The sequence below is a fragment of the Sapajus apella genome, unplaced genomic scaffold (assembly GCF_009761245.1).
Source record: "Sapajus apella isolate SASKATOON/1434 unplaced genomic scaffold, GSC_monkey_1.0 scaffold143, whole genome shotgun sequence".
NCBI classification, from domain to species: Eukaryota; Metazoa; Chordata; class Mammalia; order Primates; family Cebidae; genus Sapajus; species Sapajus apella.
The window spans coordinates 1,879,090-1,898,934 of record NW_022437083.1 but is presented as its reverse complement, the minus strand read 5'-3'; the positions used below and the strand labels follow the sequence as shown (position 1 = coordinate 1,898,934).

General features: G+C 44.9%; 2 protein-coding genes across 5 annotated transcripts in view; one reads left to right on the top strand and one right to left on the bottom strand.

The window, feature by feature from the left end:
* Positions 1-1,722: 1,722 nt before the first annotated feature.
* SS18L2 (SS18 like 2) lies at positions 1,723-5,830 on the bottom strand. Its single transcript, XM_032264190.1, has 3 exons — positions 5,690-5,830; positions 5,399-5,475; positions 1,723-2,336 (listed from the first exon to the last, which is right to left on the bottom strand). The coding sequence occupies exons 1-3, from the start codon at positions 5,756-5,758 to the stop codon at positions 2,249-2,251; spliced, it is 234 nt and encodes a 77-aa protein (XP_032120081.1). The 5' UTR covers positions 5,759-5,830; the 3' UTR covers positions 1,723-2,248.
* Positions 5,831-11,753: 5,923 nt separating this feature from the next.
* Positions 11,754-19,845, top strand: part of SEC22C (SEC22 homolog C, vesicle trafficking protein) — a 33,991-nt gene continuing 25,899 nt past the window's right edge. For 2 of the 4 annotated variants that reach the window (XM_032264186.1, XM_032264189.1), the window contains exon 1: positions 12,082-12,226. The gene's annotated coding sequence lies outside the window, so the exon portion shown is untranslated. Of the gene's footprint in view, positions 11,901-12,081; positions 12,227-12,815; positions 12,840-19,845 lie in introns of those variants that run through there. The other 2 variants (XM_032264187.1, XM_032264188.1) reach the window with 2 other exon arrangements.

Below are 19,845 nucleotides of genomic sequence, written 5' to 3'. Positions count from 1 at the left end.
TGCCTTACTCCTGCTTCCTGAAATCATCTCCCAGATAAACTACCTGCCCCCAAGGCCTTGTCTCAGGCTCTGCTTTAGAAAAAACCCAAATTGAAACATCACCCCTGCTCAGGTTCTAGCCAGAGGTGGTCTGATGGCCTCATCCAAGTGTCTATGTGTGCCCGGCTCTAGGTAAACAAGTCAAGCTTCCCCACAAAGGGCACAGCTGCTGTCCCACTCCTGCTGATGCTACCCTGCGGGTCTGCAAGTCCAGCCTTACTAGAAATCCAGACTTTAACAGGAAATCCTCTTTTTTCAAAACAATTATTATTTTTCTAGAGGTGGAGTCTCCCTATGTTGCCCAGGCTGATCTCAATTCCTGGGTTCAAGTGATCATCTCACCTCAGCTTCCCACAGTGTTGGGATTGCAGGCATGAGCCATCATGCCCAGCCCCTCTTATTTTAGTTATCAACTAAATCACATTTAAAACACTGCACAGCCCCAATACATCTGCTGACCAGATCAGGCCCATGAGCAGCCCACTCGTGTCAGCTGGTGTAGAACATGGTATCAATCCCACGAACAGTGGAGGAGGAAGAAGACAAGCCGGCTAAAGCCGTGGCGTAGCAGACTGGGTGAGGAGTAAAGAAACAAGCTCCCAGCTGGGCTCAGTGCTCACGCCTGTAATCCCAGCACTTTGGGAGGTCCAGCTGGGTGGATCACGAGGTCAGGCGTTCGAGACCAGCCCGACCAACACGATGAAGCCCCGTCTCTACTAAAAATACAAAAATTAGCCAGGCATGCTGGCACGTGCCTGTAGTCCCAGCTACTGGGCAGGCTGAGGCAGGAGTATCACTTGAACTTGGGAGGTGGAGGTTGCAGTGAGCTGAGATGGCACCACTGCACTCCAGTCTGGGCCACAGAGACTCCGTCTCAAAACAAAAAAGAGCCAGAGCCCTCACCTTGGATGACACATCAGCGCTAACACAGATAAACATGTGCCCAGTTTTCAACCACATTACCTCAGCCCCCCAACCTCAAGGGGCAAATGCTATTTTTATTACCCTCAATTTACAAGTGAGGAAACAGAGCTTTTGGAGGTTAAGGGATAGAGCTGGGATTCAAAAAGAGTTATCTTTTCACTATTTATATGTATTTTACAGTTACCCTAGCTGTAACCCTTGACTCCAAAAATAGGAGCAGGGACCTGGGCTTCTAATTTTGGATATACTTACAAGAATCTCTTTGCCTCATCATTCAGATAAATCTCCAAGAGTGTAAGTTTTTAATAGAAAACAGCCAATAAAGTCAGAAAGAACAATAAATTGGAAAATCCTCATTATGCAATCCCTAATGAATTACCCGATCAAAGCTGGGTAGATCATAATTTAAGTGAAAGGCTGTTGGGAACTTGACAAAATATCAGGTCACTCCTTACATGATGCAAAAGCAAGTACTTACCAGCTTCTTTAAGTGACTTAAAGGGACATCCACAAAATACAATGTGTGAATCTTGTTTGGATTCTGTTTCAGACAAATCAACAAAAAGACATAATCTGATAACTGAGGAAATTAAACACCACCTATTATCAGATGGCATTAGGTAGTAATTAGGAATCACTATTCATTTTGTTGGCAATGATCAGTGCTGTTGTTACGTATCTTATAGTTAAGTCCTCATAGCTTTTCTGGAAAACCAAATGGAATACTTATTACATGAAAACTTCTATACCTCCGTATCGGTATTTTATAGAAAAGTAAGCTTTATTTCAAACAATCTGAAAACAGCAGTGGGGGGACCACATTTACAGACTGGTAGGAAGGAGCACACAGTTACATGTCCATTTAGCAAGGTCTCAAGTCAGGAGTCTCACCAATACCTGCCCAATACCTACTCAGTTTTCTCTTCAGGTTGAAACTAAAAAGTAGACTCAAACATCCCAGTGATGTCTTTGTTATCCAAACTTGCTCCAAGCTCAGGAAACAGGACACCTGGGCTCAACTCATTGAGGGATTCGCTTAATTATTTAAAAAAAAAATTGAACGGTAAGCTTACCATGAAAAGAAAAAAAAATTTACATTGAGAATTCAGTTAAGTTAGTAGCTTTCTTCACATTTTCACATTTTTTGAAAGAGCCAAGGAGGTTTCATTCATGTTTTAACCAGTTAAGTTGGTAAAGATCCTGTCTCTGTTTTGTAAGAGATGGATTACACTTAATTACTCCTCATGACAGCCAACTGGAAGATTATTCCATTGCTTTCGAAAGACTATTCCATTGCTTTTGAAGTACTGGTTGGGCTGGCATCTGCGATGGTAGCCAAATAAATGAGATTTCTATGTAACACATGCTGGTACCTATGGGCAAAAATCAGAAGCTTGTTTTTGACCATGAACAAAAAACTGGAAAATAATTTACCCACTCTAGTGGAATGGCTCATCCACTGAGCAGATGATTCCATGTTATCCACCTTCTGGTCTGACATATTTAAGGAAAATCTAGTCAGATTCTCACCCCTTTTCACTGATCACTTTCACAGCTGCCTCTCTAAGCCAAGCCACCATCATTTCTTGCTTGGACTATTGCAGTAGCCACCTAGTCTCCCTGATGCACCTTCGCACACCTACTTTATTCTCCGCACGACAGCCTGAGAGAGCGTTGTACAATTTAAATCAAGATCATGTTACATCTCTATTTAAAACCTTCCAAAGGCTCCCGTCTGATTCAGAGTAAAGGTGAGCCACTCCTGTGTCCTAAGAAGGCCCTACATGACTGGGGCCTCCAGTTCCCCTCTGATCTCCTCTCTTATGGCTATACCTTTGTTCACTGAATACTGGTCACAGTGGCCTCCTTGCTGTGACTTGAAAATATCCAGCACAGCCCTACTAGGGAGCGTTTCCTTCTGATGCTTTCTCTGCCTTATCTCACCGCCTTCCTACTGCATAGCTGGCTCCCTTACCTCAGGTCTCTACGCAGATATCACCTTATGAGACGTATCATGTATAAAATAGCACTCCTCCCCCCACTTACTCTGCTTTACCCTTATTCAAAGCGCCTATTATTATGTGCCTAATGATACATTTCCTTATAGATGCTAGAGTCTAGAATGGCAGCTCCATGAGTGCAGAGCTGGCATCTGTTTTACTATGGATTTCCCAGTGTCTGAAACAGCGCCTGGTACCAGGAGTATGGTTATCCCTTGGTATCCACAGGGAATTGGCTCCAGGACACCTCCCTGCTCCCTTTAGATACTGAAATCCAAGGATGCTCAGGCTCAAGTCCCTTATGTAAAATGGCATAGTATTTGTATATAACTTACACACATCTTCCTTATCATATACTTCATTTTTTATATTGATTGATTGATTGAGAGGGATTCTTGCTCTGTCTCCCAGGCTTGAATGTGGTGGTGTCATCTTGGCTCACTGCAACCTCTGCCTCCAAGTTTAAAGCAATTCTCCTGCGCTGGCCTCCTGAGTAGCTGGGATTACAGGCATGTGCCACCACACCTGGCTAATTTTTGTATTTTTAGTAGAGACAGGGTTTGGCTATGTTGGCCAGGCTGTTCTTGAACTCCTGGTCTCAGATGATCTGCCCGCCTCGGCCACCCAAAGGCATGGGGTTACAGGCATGAGCCACCACACCTGGCTCGTATACTTTAAATAATCTCTAGATTACTTATAATACCTAATACAATTTAAATGCCATATAAATAATGTTATACTATGTTGTGTTTTATTGTTGTATTGCTATTTTTTATTGTTTTGTGTTCCCCAGTATTTTTGAAATGCAATGCGGAACCCATGGATACAGAGGACCAACTGTACGTATAAAATGGCTGCTTGACAACGTCAAGAAGGGACAAAACATTTTCATGACCAACGTAAGCTTACAGGGTAGAGAGTTCTTCACCCAGAAAGATAAATCAGACAAGAGGTCAGAAAGCATGGTCTGTGCAATGTGAAAAACCCCACTAGGAGATTTTGACAACTTTTTTACCCTTGGGTTGGGAATGACTGTACCAAATGAAACGTTTTGCAACCATTTTTCATATAGAAAAAGGAGAAGGTATTTACTGTAAACTTTTAAAAATCAAATTACCAAATGCAAGAGCCAGATGTAAAAATTCACCCCAAAATTGATATCTCTACTGTTCTATTGAGCTATTCAGTGAGGGACTGTAGGTAATTTTTCTAGGGGGTAGGGATTGTGAAACATTTCTTTTTTTTTTTTTTTGAGACGGAGTTTCGCTCTTGTTACCCAGGCTGGAGTGCAATGGCGCGATCTCGGCTCACCGCAACCTCCGCCTCCCGGGTTCAGGCAATTCTCCTGCCCCAGCCTCCTGAGTAGCTGGGATTACAGGCACGCGCCACCATGCCCAGCTAATTTTTTGTATTTTTAGTAGAGACGGGGTTTCACCATGTTGACCAGGATGGTCTCGATCTCTTGACCTCGTGATCCACCCGCCTTGGCCTCCCACAGTGCTGGGATTACAGGCTTGAGCCACTGCGCCCGGCGAAACATTTCTTTAGTAACAATGAAATAATATATTTTTCTATAAGAAATGGGCATAAGGCTGGGCATGGTGGCTCACACCTGTAATCCCCGCACTTTGGGAGGCCGAGGCGGGATCACCTGAGGTCAGGAGTTTGAGATCAGTCTGGCCAACACGGCGAAACCCCATCTCTACTAAAAACACAAAAATTAGCTGGGCATGGTGGTGGGCGCCTGTAGTCCCAGCTACTCGGGAGGCTGAGGCACGAGAATTGCTTGAACCTGGGAGACAGACAGAGGTTGCTTTGAGCCGAGATCATTCCAGCCTGGGCAACAGAAGGAGTCTCTGCCCCAAAAAGGAAAGAAAGAAATGGGCATAATTCCTGGACTAGATAGATTTGGAAAAGAAACTCAGACTCTATTTCCTCTCCTGTTGGTATCTGCTTATGGAGTGCACTGAATTATTATGCAGAATACACCTTTGGCTTAACTTGGAAATTCTTTGTCTGTCTTTGTGTGTGTCACTAACAGACTGACAGCAAGTTAGAAATGTGAGGGAGCTTAGCAAATGGGCTGACCCCTTCACTTAACAAAAAGGATGAGGCAGGATCTAAGATGAGAAAGGGGCCGTGGCTGTGCTCTCCTGAGCCTCGTTTTCCGTGTGCTCCCAGTCCCATCCCTGTGATAGCTCTGAGCGAACGAGGCTTGGCGGTGAGAATGACTCACGTTTTGAAGAAGGAGCCACGTCTGACTCCAGGCCCCACGGTGTACTCGCTGTGTTGGCAAACTCTCTGAGCCTCCCTCTCCTCAAGCGAAAGAGCGCTCCACTGCGATCAGTCGCCCCGGGCTCCTAGCTCGAGCCCGCGCCGCGCCGCACAGGCTTCCCCTCCCCCGCGGGTCGGGGCACCGAGGCGGGGACACTTACTGGACGCACTCGTTCGCCCGGCCCTTGTTCTGATACTCCACAATACAGCGGATCAGCTGGTCATTCTCCTCAAGGAGCTGCAAGGCCAGCGAAGAAGGGCGGTGAGACGTCAGGACCGCGGGGGACCGACCCCACGCCGGGCTGCCCTGCCCGTCTCCCTGCGCACCCCGGTGGGTCGGCTCCCTTCACAGACTGCGGGTCTCGGCTGGGGCCGCTCACTACGGGATGCTTCTCGCACGCCACAGCCCCTCGGGCTCCCAGCTCCTTCCCGACGCCCGCGCGGATGCTCACCCGCTGGATCGTCTCTTGATTGACTTCCGCCTTGCCCCTCAGCCAGTCGGGTACGAAGGCCACCGACATCCCGAGGAGGCTCCGGAACCACCGACCGCCAAGCTTCTCCACCGGAGCCAATCAGCACTTCAGACACATGCGTCCGGCGCGGGGACCCATGATTGGTGGGAGCGAGGGGGGGGGGGCCTATGCTCTCGACATTGATTGGGTGCTCCCGCCTACAGGGCGGGGAACAGAAGGGACGGCATTTGTAATTGGACGCGCAAGAGCGATACTCTGAGCCTTCCTCGGGCCCCGCCCCCAGAACGCCGGGGCGGTGTGCGCATCCTTTTTGCGCAGTCTGGGGAGCTAAACGTGCATCGGTAGACTGATGTACCCGGCGTCAGCACCTCCAGTATCAGGCCGTTAATGCTGAATTTATCTGCAGGAGCAGCTTGCTCGGCGTCACTCAGCATGTCTGGATCCCAGATACATGGCTTCAGATCCGCTGCCCTCTCGACCTCACTCTGGTGCCTCCGGGCCTGCGTCTGGAGCAAGTCTCCTGCCAGGCCAAACCTGCAGGAGAAATTCGCGTTTTCCCACATAGCCTAGACTATCTGGGGCAGTAATAATGCTTATTAGGTTGACAACCCTAAAAAGCACAGGCGTTTTCTCCATTTTACAGATGAGGAAACAGGTTAAGTAACTTGTCTAAGGTCCCGTAGCAAAGCCAGCCTCTGGATACCGGCAGTCTGGCTTTAGAACTCCAACCCTTGGCCGGGCGCGGTGGCTCACGTCTGTAATCCAAGCACTTCGGAGGCCAAGGTGGGCGGATCACCTGAGGTAGGGAGTTCAAGACCAGCCTGACCAACATGGTGAAACCCCATCTTAAAAAAAAAAAGAGAGAGAGAGAACTCCCACCCTTAACAACCCTCGCACATATTGCTAAAGTGGTTTGCTTCAAGATGCGAGGAAGCTGGACACACCCTCGCCACACGGTTACTCCTGGTGACCGCTACAACAGAGCTGGTTGTAGTTTTCTAGACAAGCGGTCCCTAGCCTTTTTGGCACCAGGAACCGGTTTCGTGGAAGACACAAATTGTCTTCCACGGGGGTGGGGATGGTTTTGGTACGAAAGTGTTTTACTTCACATCTGCAGGCATTAGATTCTTATTAGGAGCAGGTAACCTAGAGCTCTGCGAAGTGCGTGCACAAGAGGGTCTCCTGTGCGAATCTAATGCCCCTGCTGATCTGATGGAGTGGAATGCTCGGCGGTAATGCTCCTGCGCTCTCTGCTCTCTAGCCATCCGTGGTGGATGTGGTACCAAGATTCGTTTTCCATGAAGTGAACAGCGGCCACTTCATTTAGGAGGGAGATCTTGGGAGAAACAGAGTGGGCAGATAAAAAACCATCAGGAGCTTTTTGATGGGATGCAGGTCTTGCTTAGTTCCACTCAGCCCTATTTCTGTTTAGGCAAGTGAGGAATGACAGTAACATCAGATGGCCCAGACAACAATCCTCCTGCCTCTGAAAGCTTGCCTGGGACTATGGGCATGAGCCACCATGCCAGGCCCATCTTTTTGTTCATAAAGTTTAAGTGACTTGCTTACAAATCTTATGCAAAATTTCATGTAACTTAGGTAATACTATATAACATAATGCTACATATGGTATGTATATAGACACACAAAGATCTGTCCTGGCTATTGTTTTTAAGTATTTCATCTCTGGACTTTATGTTTATGGCTCTGAAATGGTGGGAACTGTGACATACATGTTTGAGGAATGAAGTGAAGGGTTTTGCGTTGTTGTTGTTGTTGCCTTTTTTTTTTTTTTTTTGGGGACGGAGTTTCGCTCTTGTTACCCAGGCTGGAGTGCAATGGCGAGATCTCGGCTCACTGCAACCTCCGCCTCCTGGGTTTAGGCAATTTTTTTTTTTTTTTTTGAGATAGAGTTCCATTCTTGTTGCCCAGACTGGAGTGCAATGGTGCAGTCTCAGCTCACTGCAGCCTCCATCTCCCGGGTTCAAGCAATTCTCCTGCGTCAGCCTCCCAAGTAGCTGGGATTACAGGCATGCACCACCACGGTCAGCTAATTTTGTGTTTTTAGTAGAGATGGGGTTTCATCATGTTGGTCAAGCTAGTCTTGAACTCCTGACCTCAGGTGATCCACCTGCCTTGGGCTCCCAAAGTGCTGAGACTACTGGTGTGAGCCACTGAGGCTGGCCTAAAGCGAAGATTTTGAGTGAAGTTTATATAAGGATTTGATTTTTTTAAACATCATTAAAATTTCTATCAGGTGAAAAAATAATGAGATGGTGTAGGGTGAGGCAGGTATAGGGGACCAAACTGTTCCGGCATACAGGGAAAGCCCTCCAGAAGAAAAAGTTTATAAATGCAATATAAACGCAAGGTGGAGTTTAAGCAGGACACAGGTGTCCAGATTCTGGACTCTCCTAGGAGCAATGGGAGCCATGGATGGTTTTAGGGAGAAGAATGATGAAGCCTGAGATGCATTCAGAATTTTATTGGCTGTAACATGGTGAAAGTTAGGGAAGACGGCCAGATGAAAAACAAAAAGAACAGTGACAAGGCTGCTACAAGCATGCAGGCCAGAGACAGTGGGAGCAATGAGAAAACGTGTGCATTTGAAAGACATTAGAAGTAGACTTGGCAGGTGTTAGTGATTGAGTGGGGAGGGAAAGAAAAGGGAAATTAGGGATGCCTTCTGGGGTTCTGGCTTAAGCAACTGAGAAACTGGTGATACCACTTATGTGCTTGGGGAAGCAGCAATGGAGGGAGGGCTTACAGAGTGCCACATAAGTTGGCTTCAAGATTTCAACAATTAATTTTGGCAAACCGCGTCAGGCCTCTGGGGAGGCAAATTAAGCCTTCAAGTTCCAGCTGCAGAGCGACCTTGACTCTGTTACAATGCACAAGATGCTCAAGGACTTAAAACCCCTTTTGTAGCATCACAAAGTAACCAGACTTGTAGGCTCCTTGTGAGACTCACTTCCTCCAGCTGTGCCTAGAATGCAATCTGTAGATAATAACCACATGTTCTGCTTTTCAAAGAAACTCACAAAGCCGCCACTGCTAGCAATCTTCAGAATGACCCGCCAGCTCCAGTTCACCGAAGAATGCTCCACCATCGCACCACCCCCTCCCCACCATCACCTCACCTTCACCCCACCATCTGCTGACTGCTCAAAGTGACTGTAACCAATAAATGCTGTGGGGAACCTAAGCTCGGAGACTTCACTGCCTCCATTACAAGTGATGGTCCCTTGGTCCCACTTTCATTTCTAATCTTTCTCTCATTCCCCTGTCGCTACCGAACTCGGGGTACCCACGGGTGGGGTGTGGGGGCTGGTTCCTTACATTATGGAGGCAGGGAACAGTGGGGAGATGCTGGACTGAAAATGGTGATAAATTCAGTTGTGGAAATGTACAGTGTGAGGAGGTGATGTCAAATGATGTTCAGGTTTGTGGCTGTTTGGGGCTGAAACTCAGGGACAAGGGCTAGGCAGGAGATACAGCTTTGAGAAAACACTTGTAGAACCTGACTGGAACTATGTAGTGGATAAGACCGCCTAAGGAGAATGTGATAGTTTCTCTTATGGCAGAGGAAAAGAAGCTGCAATGGAGACTAAGGAGAGAAAGAGGCTAGAGATATAGGAAGAAGAAAACCAGGAGGTGGGGGTTATGCCAATTTTTTTTTTAAACAGTGACTGAAAAGGACAGACAGGACAGCAATGACAAATGCTGTTGAAAGGTCAAGGAAGGGCCGGGTGCAGTGGCTCATGCCTGTAATCCCAGCACTTTGGGAGGCTGAGGCAGATCACTTGAGGTCAGGAGTTTGAGACCAGCCTGGCTAACATGATGAAACCCTGTCTCTACTAAAAATACAAAAATTAGCTAGGTGTGGTGGCATAGGAGGCTGAAGCTGGAGGATCACTTGAACCCAAGAGGCAGAGGTTGCAGTAAGCCTCGGCGCCATTGCCAGCCTGGGTAACAGAGCAAGACTCTGTCTAAAAAAAAAAAAAAAAGGAACCAGGAAGATAAAGACTAGGTCTTTGATGCCTTTGATGAGGGCATGTTCAGTGATGTGGTGAAGCAGATATCAGAACTGCTGGGGACTGAGAAATGATGAAAGGTGAAGGTGAAGCAATGGAGTGTTGAAATATGGACCACTTTTTCCATGAGGTTTGGTTGTAAAGGGGAGAGGGGAAAGAAGGCGGTAGCTGGAGGGAGAGAAGTTGTCAGGAGCTGAGGGATGTCACCTAGATGGCTGCTTTTCCTTCAGTGAAGGAGGTTCTGGAGAAAGCAGGGTGCGGGCCAGGGAGGCGGTTGAAGAATAGGAGATCTGGGGAGCATGCTGGATATTTGGAAGTTGATTTTGGGGGAAGAGCTGGAGAGAGAGCTGCCTTGGCAAATAGGACTGCTGAAAGGTACTGAGGTCCTAATTGAGGTTGACAATGTGTGTAACACTGATCTGTGTGGTTGTGAGATTTTGTCCAGTGGCACTTACAGCCAAGAAGCACATTCTGAGAAGACAGAAGCCACTGAAGAAGACCTGGGGAGCCACTGATACAAGTCTTGAGTCCAAAGGCTCAATACTTGCTAAATGAATAAATGGACGAACTCCACTACCTAATCTCCTGGAGTTTAGAGATTCAGGGAACCTGGAGTTCTGATGCCAAGGGCAGAAGAGGGGTGTCCCAGCTCCAGAAGAGAGAATTTGCCTTTCCTCTGCCTTTTTGTTCTATCTGCCCATATGGGATAAGGACAGATCTTCCTTGCTCAGTTCATTGATTCAAATGCCAATATCTTCTGGGAACACACTCATAGACTTACCCAGAAATAATGTTTCCCCAGCGATCTGAGTATCCCTTAATCTAGTCATGTTGACACCTAAAACAAATCATTGCAACATCCTAACCAAAAGTCTCAAAGGTGCCTCAAATTCAACTTGGCAAAGCTGGAGCTCACGATCAATCTTCTCTCCTCTTCCAGTGTTCTCCATATCTGTGCATTCCTCCACCAGCCATCCATTCATTCGACTGAACAGGGGCATCATGCTTGAAGCTTCTTCACTGCCCCTTCACATGCAGCTCGTCACAAGTCCTGTTGATGTTGCTCCTGCATTTCTCTGCAGCCTGCTTAGATCTCTTTCTCTTTACTCTCACCCCAGTCCACACTCCAGTTCCATTCTCTCTTGCCCAGATGACTGCACCAGCTCCCAGGCCAGTCCCACCATAGCTTTGTTGAGACTTCTCCATTTTGATATGTACTTTAGCAGCCAAAGTGGGTTTGTAAAATGCAACTGTGATCAGTGTTGCATGGTCCTAAACTTGCCACTATGGCCATAAGACCCTACATGGTCCGGCCCCTTCTGTTCGCTCTAGTGGATCTCACTCCACTCCTTTACTCTCTAAGCTCTGAGTGTCTTTTCTTTTTGCGGTAGAATGTTCACAGCCATTTTTTAAGTGTGCAGATCTGTGGCATTTGGTACACTCACGTTGTGTGATCATCACTACTCTCCATTCCAGAACTGTTTCTATCTTTTCCAGCTGAAATTCCGTACCTATTAAGCACTGACTCTGCACTCCCCCCTCTCTGGGCTTCTTTTCATTCCTCCAAGGAGCTTTGCTGCCTTCCACAGGGTTCTCATATACATGCTGGTCTCTCCCCTCTGCCTGGTCGGCCTCCTGTGATTCCCACACCAGCCCAGAAGCGTCTGTAAATTCCCCCCAAACCCCTGCTCCTCCTTGAAGAGCAGTTTGTATTTATACAGGTGTCTGGTTGTTGGAAGGGTGCTCCCCCCTCCCCTCGTCTCCTAACACGGCTTTTCCACAACCCTTGGCACACAGCAGGCGCTCAAGCCTTGCCAAAGGAAGAAGCGGACGGACTCGGCCGCCTCCTGTCCTTGCAGCCGGTCCTCTATCTCTGGGTGCCTCCGCCCCAGCCTAGGGCGTGTCCCCCCGGTCGGACTTTGGCGCCCCGTCCAGGCTGGCAGCAGGTCGTGCTCCTCGGTTTGCCCGTCTCGGGCCTCCCGCCCAGCCGCGCGGACCGCGAACCCAGGCCCCGGGCGTGTCGCTCTGTCACGCGGAACCTCCCCGCCTCCCGACGTCAGTCCGGTCACTACGCCGGCAGGAATCGAGCTCAGACCACGAAGCCTCCTCTCGCCCCGGGACGTGAGAGTCACCGGCTTGGACCTCAGACCGCCGCGGTGAGAGCCGGGAGGCCGCAGGAAAGCGGGGAGGCGCGCGCCGCGGCCACGCCCCGTCCCCGTCGGGGTCGCAGCCCTTGGAGAACCAGTACGTTCGCGCCGCGGCCAGGACCGGGCCGTGGAGGCGCGCCGGGATTGGTCAGTTTGGGTGCGGGCGTCGCCTAGCAGCAGCCAATGGGGACTCAAGGCTCGCGCACGCGCACCGTCGCCTACCTGCGCCTGGGCCGCCGGTGACCTGGGCCGGGTCCGCCCGGTCGGCTGAGGTTGCTGAGGAGGCGGCGGGTAGCGGGCGGGCGCCGACTTCCGAAGGCCGCCGTCGGGGCGAGGTGAGGGCTGGCGGGCGGAGGCGGGTGCCGCTGCCCGTTAGCCGAGAGCAGGCGGGGTCGGGTGTGGCGCAGGGCGGGCCCAGAGGTGGAGGCGGCGCAGGGCCCGCCCCGCCTTCAGGCGCGGCCTCGTCGATGGGCTCCCCGCGGGGCTTCGCGGGGCTCCCCGGAGTCCTCCGTCCTCTCTCTCCCGCCAGCCTCTCCCCGGGCCCTGGGGCCACCCAAGGCGCGCGCCTGCAGGAGCCCTGGGCTGGCAGACGGGCGCCCAGCTGGAAGAGACGGGGAGTGAGAACGGGGGCGCCTGTGTGTTTAACTGTCCGCGGAGCTCCGGTCAGAGCGTTTGGCGTCTCGGGGGCGAACGTCCCGTAGCGCGCCCGCGATGTGAGTCTTTAAATTCCCACTGCGCTGAAGCGGCCTTTCAGAGCGCCGGGCGCGGGCCGTTCCGTTACGGGTCTGTGTTCCTCGCAGGTTCACACGTAGACCTCCAGAGCCGGGAGGAGAAAGCCCTCGGGGGGAAAACTAGGGTGGGAGCAATCAAGCCACGAAAGACCATGGCCTCTGGTGGAAAGTAATTGGTGAAGTTTGTGACAGGGCCAGAAAAGAACCAACAGAGAGGGTAATGTTTAATTACATTTTGCAGAGAAGAGCTGATCGTGCTAAAGGTAATTTTAGCAAAATGGAAAATGGAAGCAATTGGAAATGGTTTAACGTTGCTAGATAGAACTAAGTAAGCAGAGTTTCCTCTGGAAAGTACATTTTGGACAATGTTGTTAATAGCTCTGATTTAAGTGTTTGTATTTGCCACAGAAGCCCTCTTGGAGTCTCAGTGTTTTTTGTTCTTAGAATAGCTTAGAAGTCAACTACATTCAAAAAGTAACATGGTCAGACAGAGGACAACCTGACTTCAAGACAATACAGTGGGTAAAGGGCAGTTGTATCAACTGTAACCTCAGGCTCCTTCCTCTACCAACAGGTCTCTGATTACCTTATTAGTGTTCTAAGAAGAAATTATTTTTACAAAAAAAATTATTTTAGAGAAAAGGAGTAGCTGTAATCCCAAAGGTTGGACTTATAGAAGCAGGATGTGATGGAAAGATCGTAGGATTTAGAATACTTGAAGTAAGGAAGTCTGGGTTTGAATCTGGCTCTACCTCTTGAGCGTTAGAGCTGCAGTTTTCCTACTTATCCAGTGTAGATTATGTCTACCTTATAGTTACAAGCATTTAATAACATTATCAGTGTAAAAGTTACTATCAAGTTCAGTTTCCTCCCCCTCTCAGTTCCTAACAAATGACAAAACAGATCTCTACCCTCCTCTTCACTGCATCCCCAAGCAACTTGGAGCCTTAATAGAATCTACAAATTTGGTAAACAGTTCTCAAGTCCTGTGGCTGAAGGCGAATTCAGTAAGGGTGACAACTCAGTTTTGTCTTCTGTATTGTGTATTTGAGTCTTCTGTATTCTGTATATACTTTATGGTAAATGCTTGTGTTTGAATATTTATGTGCCAAATGAAGCCTTTGTCCAAATTCCTATTTTACAAAGTGCAGTCATCTCTCTATTTTTTTTTCTCTCTCTTTCTCTCTTTCACAACCTCTCTCTCTCTCAGTGCATGTGGTAGGGATTTGAGGAGGGGTAAGGGTAAAAGTTGGAAGAAAAAATAGGAAGAGTAGCCTCCAGCATAGGCACAGAGTCTTTGTTGATAGAACAGGGATAATCTATGACATGAGCAGTTTATAAACAGATGCTGGGGAGAGGATTTAGGAAATAACGGAGACAGATTAAAATAAGTTGTTATAAAACCTAGTAACACGGATGCTGTGTATTTGATTACTACCTCACTCTCTACTTTTGGACAAATATCATCTATATAAATTTTCTTTTTTTCTTTCCAAGTACAGATTTATTGCAGAAAAGTATTCAAAATATAGATCAGAATTATGGCAAGGGATCTGTAAACCTACATTTCTTGTTTCAGTGAGCAACAATAAGGCAGCCCTCAGGTCATTCATTCATTTGCTTTGCAGTGTTTACTGAGTGTTTCCTAATATGTGCCAGGCAAAGTGGTAGGTTATGACATCCACTTCCTTGCGATGGATCCCATCATAAGGTCTTTATGGATGGATCTTTCATAAGGTCTGAAAGACATTCTAGTGTCTCTCTATACGAACATTCTGAAGCTGCCTTTGTCCTTGTGGAATTGATTGTTTGTTGGTTTTTGAGACAGGGTCTCACTTTGTTACCCAGGCTGGAGTGCAGTGATTCAGTCACAGCTCACACAGCCCTTCTGAGCTCAAGCGATCCTCCCACCTCAGACTCCCGGGTAGCTGGGACCACAGGTGTGCGCTACCATGCCTGGCATCTTTATTTTTATTTCTTGTAGAGATGAGTGTCATTGTGTTGCCCAGGCTGGTCTTAAATTCTTGAACTCAAGCAGTCCTCCTACCTCGGCCTCCCAGAGTGCTGGGATGACAGGTGTGAGCCACCATGCTCAGCCTGCTCTCCTGTTTTCAGTTGAATACTGGTTATCTTTGAGCAGCTTTATTTTAGAGTCCTGAGATTATAGTACCTTCCAGTTTGGAAATGTCATGTGGTTGAGGAGCTGTTCACTATAAAGTATGCCCTTCAATGTTCATGGATAAAACATCAGAGTTACAGTTCATTAGCAGAAAAGATTATTGTTCTATTGGAGATATTTAAAAATGAAATTTAAACAAAAATGAGCATAATTTGAAAAAGCAATACATGAGGATCTTAAGTTAATACTTTTTTTCTAGCTTTTAAGATAATTATGGTTGCAGGAAGTTGCAAAAATAGTACAGAGAAGCCTTATGTACCCTTCACCCAGTTGTCCCCATTGATTACATATTATATAACTCTAGTACAATAGCAACTCCAGGAAATTGACATTGGTATAAAGTGTGTGTGTATGTTTGTGTGTGTGTCGTACTGTCACTTTATCACTTGTAGACTGCAATCAAGATACAAAATTATTCCGTCAACACAAAGATCTCCCTTTTGCTGTTCCTTCATAGTCACACCCATTCCCTCCCCTCTGCCATCCCTAAACTCTGACAACTGTGTATCAGCTCTCCATTTCTGTAATTTTGTCATTTTAAGAATCTTACACTAAAGGATGCATATAATATATAACCTTTTGATACTGGCTTTTTTACAGTCAGCATAATGCACTTGAGATCCATCCACGTTGTTCTGTGTATCAGTACCATAGATTATTCCTCTTCTTTGCTGAGTAGTATTCCATTGAATGAATATACTGTGGTTTGTTTAACCATTCACCATTTGTAGGACATTTTGATTGTTTCTAGGTTTGGTTGTTATTAATAAAGCTTCAATCAGCAATTGTACACAGGTACTTGTGTGGACGTAAGTTTTTGTTTCTTTGGGATAAATGCCAGGAATATGATTGGTAGATTGTACAGTAATTGCATGTTTAGTTTTAAAAGAGACTGCAAAACTGTTTCCTTTTTTTTTTTAGATGGAATCTTGTTCTGTTGCCCAGGTTGGCGTGCAATGGTGTAGTCTTGGCTCACTGCAACCTCCGCCTCCCAGGTGCAAGTGATTCTCCTGTCTCACCCTCCCAAGTAGCTGGGATTACAGGGGCCTGCCACCAAGCCCAGCTAATTTTTGTATTTTTAGTAGAAATGGGGTTTCACTATGTTGGCGAGGCTGGTCTTGACCTCCTGGCCTGAGGTGATCAACCCACCTTGGCCTCCCAAAATGCTGGGATTATAGACATGAGCCACCATCCCCAGCCCAAACTGTTTTCTAGAGTATACCGTTTTACAAGTCCAGTAAGGCATGAGAGATCCAGTTTCTCTCCATGCTTGCCAGCATTTGATATTGTCACTGTTTATCATTTTAGCTATTCTGATGGGTATGCAGTATTATCTCATTGGGGTCTCAAGTTGCATTTTCCTAATAGCTCAATATCTTTTCATGCTCTAATTTGCCATCAATATATCCTCTTTGGTAACATGTCTGTTTGTGTATTTTTCCCATTTTAAAATTGGATTGTTTGTGTTTTTTTTTCACTCTTGAATTTCAAGAGTTCTTTATGAATTCTAGGTTTTAGTTGCTTATCAGATATGTTGTTTATAAATATTTTCTCCTGATTTCTAGCTTGTCTTTTCAACCTCTTCACAGGGGCTTTCGTAGAGACACAGCGTTCAATTTTGTTGAAGTCCAGTTGACTGAGTTATCTTTATGGATTATGCTTTTGGTGTCATATCTATGAGCTCCTCACCAAACCATAGGTCCTGAAGATTTTCTCCTACGTTTTCTTCCAGTTTTATATTTCATATTTAAATCTATGATAAATCTTGAGTTAAGTTTTATGTAAGATGTGAGGTTTGGGTCACCCCAGCACTATTTGTAGAAAAGACTATCTTTTCTCTCTTCAGTTACTTTTGCGCTTTGTAAAAAGTCAGTTAGATGTACTTTTGTAAGTATATTTTTGGCTCTGTATTCTGTTTTTATTGATCTATGTCTATTCCTCTGACAATACTATATAATCTTGATTATTATAACTATATAATAAGACTTGAAATAGGATAGCATGGTTTTCCCTATTTTATTATTTTTCAGAATTGGTTTAGCTATTTTAGTTTCTTTGCCTTTCCATGTGTATTTTAGAATAATCTTATCTATATCCACAAACTCTTGCTTATATTTTTTTAGTAGTTGCATTAAACATGTACATCAATTTGGAGGAGAATTGACATTTTTGCTATGTTGACTCTTTGAATCCATAAAACATGATATACCTCCCCATTTATTTAGCACTTCGATTTCAGGAATGTTTTGTAGTTTTCAGCATTCAAGTTCTGTATATGTTTTGTTAGATTTACATCTAAGTATTTTATTTAAAAAATTATAGCTTAATTGAGATCATTTTTTGAAGTGATTATAAATGGTATTTTTAGTTTTGGTTTCCATATGTTCATTGTTAGTATATAGCATTATAATTTTTTTTGAGACAGAGTATCACTCTGTGCAAAGGACCAGCTTTTTGTTTCATTGATTTTTCTCTATTTTAAAAATTTTCAATTTCTTTGATTTCTTCTGTATTATTTCCTTCCTTCTTTGCGCTTTGAGTTTACTTTGCTCTTCTTCTAGTTTTTTGACCTGTGAGCTTAAATTATTGCTTTGAGACTTTTCTTCTTTTTGAATGTAAGCATTTAGTGCTGTGGATTTTCCTCTCAGTACTGCTTTAGCTGTGTGCTACAAATTTTGATATATTTTCATTTTCATCCAATTCAGTGTATTTTTTTATAATTTCCTTGATACTTCCTGTTTAATCTATGGATTACTTAAAAGTGTGTGTTTAATTTTCAAGTGTTTGGAGGTTTTCATTACCTTTCTGTTATTATAATTTGATTACGTTGTGGTCACACACTCTGTATGAATTTTTTAAAATTTATTGAGGTTTTACAGCCCAGGATATGGTCTATATTGGTATATATTCTGTGGTTTCTTGACTTAAACTCCTGTCCTCAGCAATCCTCCCACCTTGGCCTTCCAGAGGGCTGGGATTACAGTTGTGAGCCACTGTACTCAGCCTATTCTGTGGGGTCTTGAAAGGAATTCTGTTATTGGATGGAATATTATAAATGATGATTATATCCTTTAGTTGATAGTGTTTTTTAGTTCTTTTAAAAATCTTTGCTGATTTCTGTTTACTTGTCCTATCAATTTTAGAGGTAGAGATGGTTGAAGTCTCCAACTATAACCGTGGATTTATCTATTCCTCCTTTCACTTTATTAGTTTTTGTTTCACTTATTTGCATCTTTGAAGTTTTGTGCAAACACATTTAGGATTATTATGCCTTCTTGGTGGACTTATTCTTTTATCATTATGTAATATCCTTCTCTGTTCCTGGAGATTTTCTTTGCTCTGAAGTCTATCTGATGTTAATATAACTCTTGCTTTGTTTTGATTCTTGTTTGCATGCCATATTTTTTCCATCCATTTACTTTCAACCTACCTATATTGTTATATTGGAAGTGAATTTCATGTAGATAGTATATAATTGGGTCATGTGTTTTATCTACTGCCATTCTCTGTCTTATCATATTTAGACCATTTGCATTTAATGTAATCATTGATATATATTAGGGAATAAGTCTGCCCTTTTTTGTTTTGTATTTGTTCTGTTTGTTGTTGCTGTTGTTATTTCTTTATTTTCTTTTTCTTGACTTCTTGTGGATAATTTGAACGTTTCAAAATAATTCCATTTTAGGCCAGGCACCAGTGGCTCATGCCTGTAATCCCAGTACTTTGGGAGGCTGAGATGGGAGGATTGTTTGAGCCCAGGAATTCAAGACCAGCATGGCAACATAGCAAGACTCTTGTCTCTACAAAGTATGTCTTTAAAAATTAGCTGGGTGTAGTGATATATGTCTGTAGTCCCAGCTGCTTGGGAGGCTGGGGCAGAAGGATCACTTGAACCTTTAGGCTGAGGCAGAAGGATTACTTGAGGTCGAGGCTGCAGCAAGCCATGATTGTGCCACTGCATTCCAGACTGGGTGACAGACCCTGTCTCAAAAAAAAAAAATCATTTTATAATCTATAGTGTTTTTTAGTATATCTCTTTGTATAGCTTTTTCAGTGTGTGTGTGTGTGTGTGTGTGTGTGTGTGTGTGTGTGTGTGTATGACTTATCATGGCCTCCTGATGTCAGTGTTTTGCTATTTCAAATGAAATATGGAAACTTTACCTCCTTTTATGTCTTTGAACCCTTCCATTTGTAATGTCTTAAATATTTGCTTTATATATGTTGAGAACCACATGAGACATTATAATTATTGCTTTAATCACCAAACATAATCATAATTTAGAAAACTCATGAGAATAATCTGTCATAATTTTCAAAGTTTTTTTTACCCTTTCTATTTTTCTTTCTTTCTTCCTGATGTTGCGGATTTCTTCTTTTATCATTTCCTTTCTGTTTAGAGAACTTCTTGACAAATTCCTTTAATGTTCCTTTATCTAAGTGTGCTTTGATTTTTCTTTTATTTCTTTTCTTTTTTTGAGGCAAGATTTTGCTATTTTGCTTAGGCTGGACTTGAACTCCTGGGGCTCAAGCAGTGTAGCTGGGACTACAGGGACATGCCACTGCACCTGGCTGCTTGAAGGATATTTTTGCTGAATACAGGATTCTGGGCTGGCAGTGCCGTTCTTTTAGTACTTCAAAAATATGCTACTTCCTTTTGGCCTCTATGGTTTCTATGAGAAATGTGCAGTGTATCATTTGAATTGTATTCCCCTGTAGGTAAGGTATTATTTTTCTCTTGCTGCTTTCTATACCTTTTCTTTGTCTTTAGTTTTCATAAGTTGGGTTAAGTGCTGGCATGGGTTTCTTGGGTTCATCCTTTTTGAGATTTGTTCAGTTTCTTGAATCTTCGGGTGTATGTCTTTTGCACAGCTTGGGAAATATGCAGAAATTATTTCTTTGAATACTTTTTCAGCCCTATCTTTTTCCTTCTGTTCTCCAGGACTCAAGTGACATGAATCTTCAGTCATTTTTTATAGTCTCACTGGTCCTCAAGGCTCTGTGAAATATTTTTCAATCTAGTTCCTCTCATATTGTTGAGATTGAG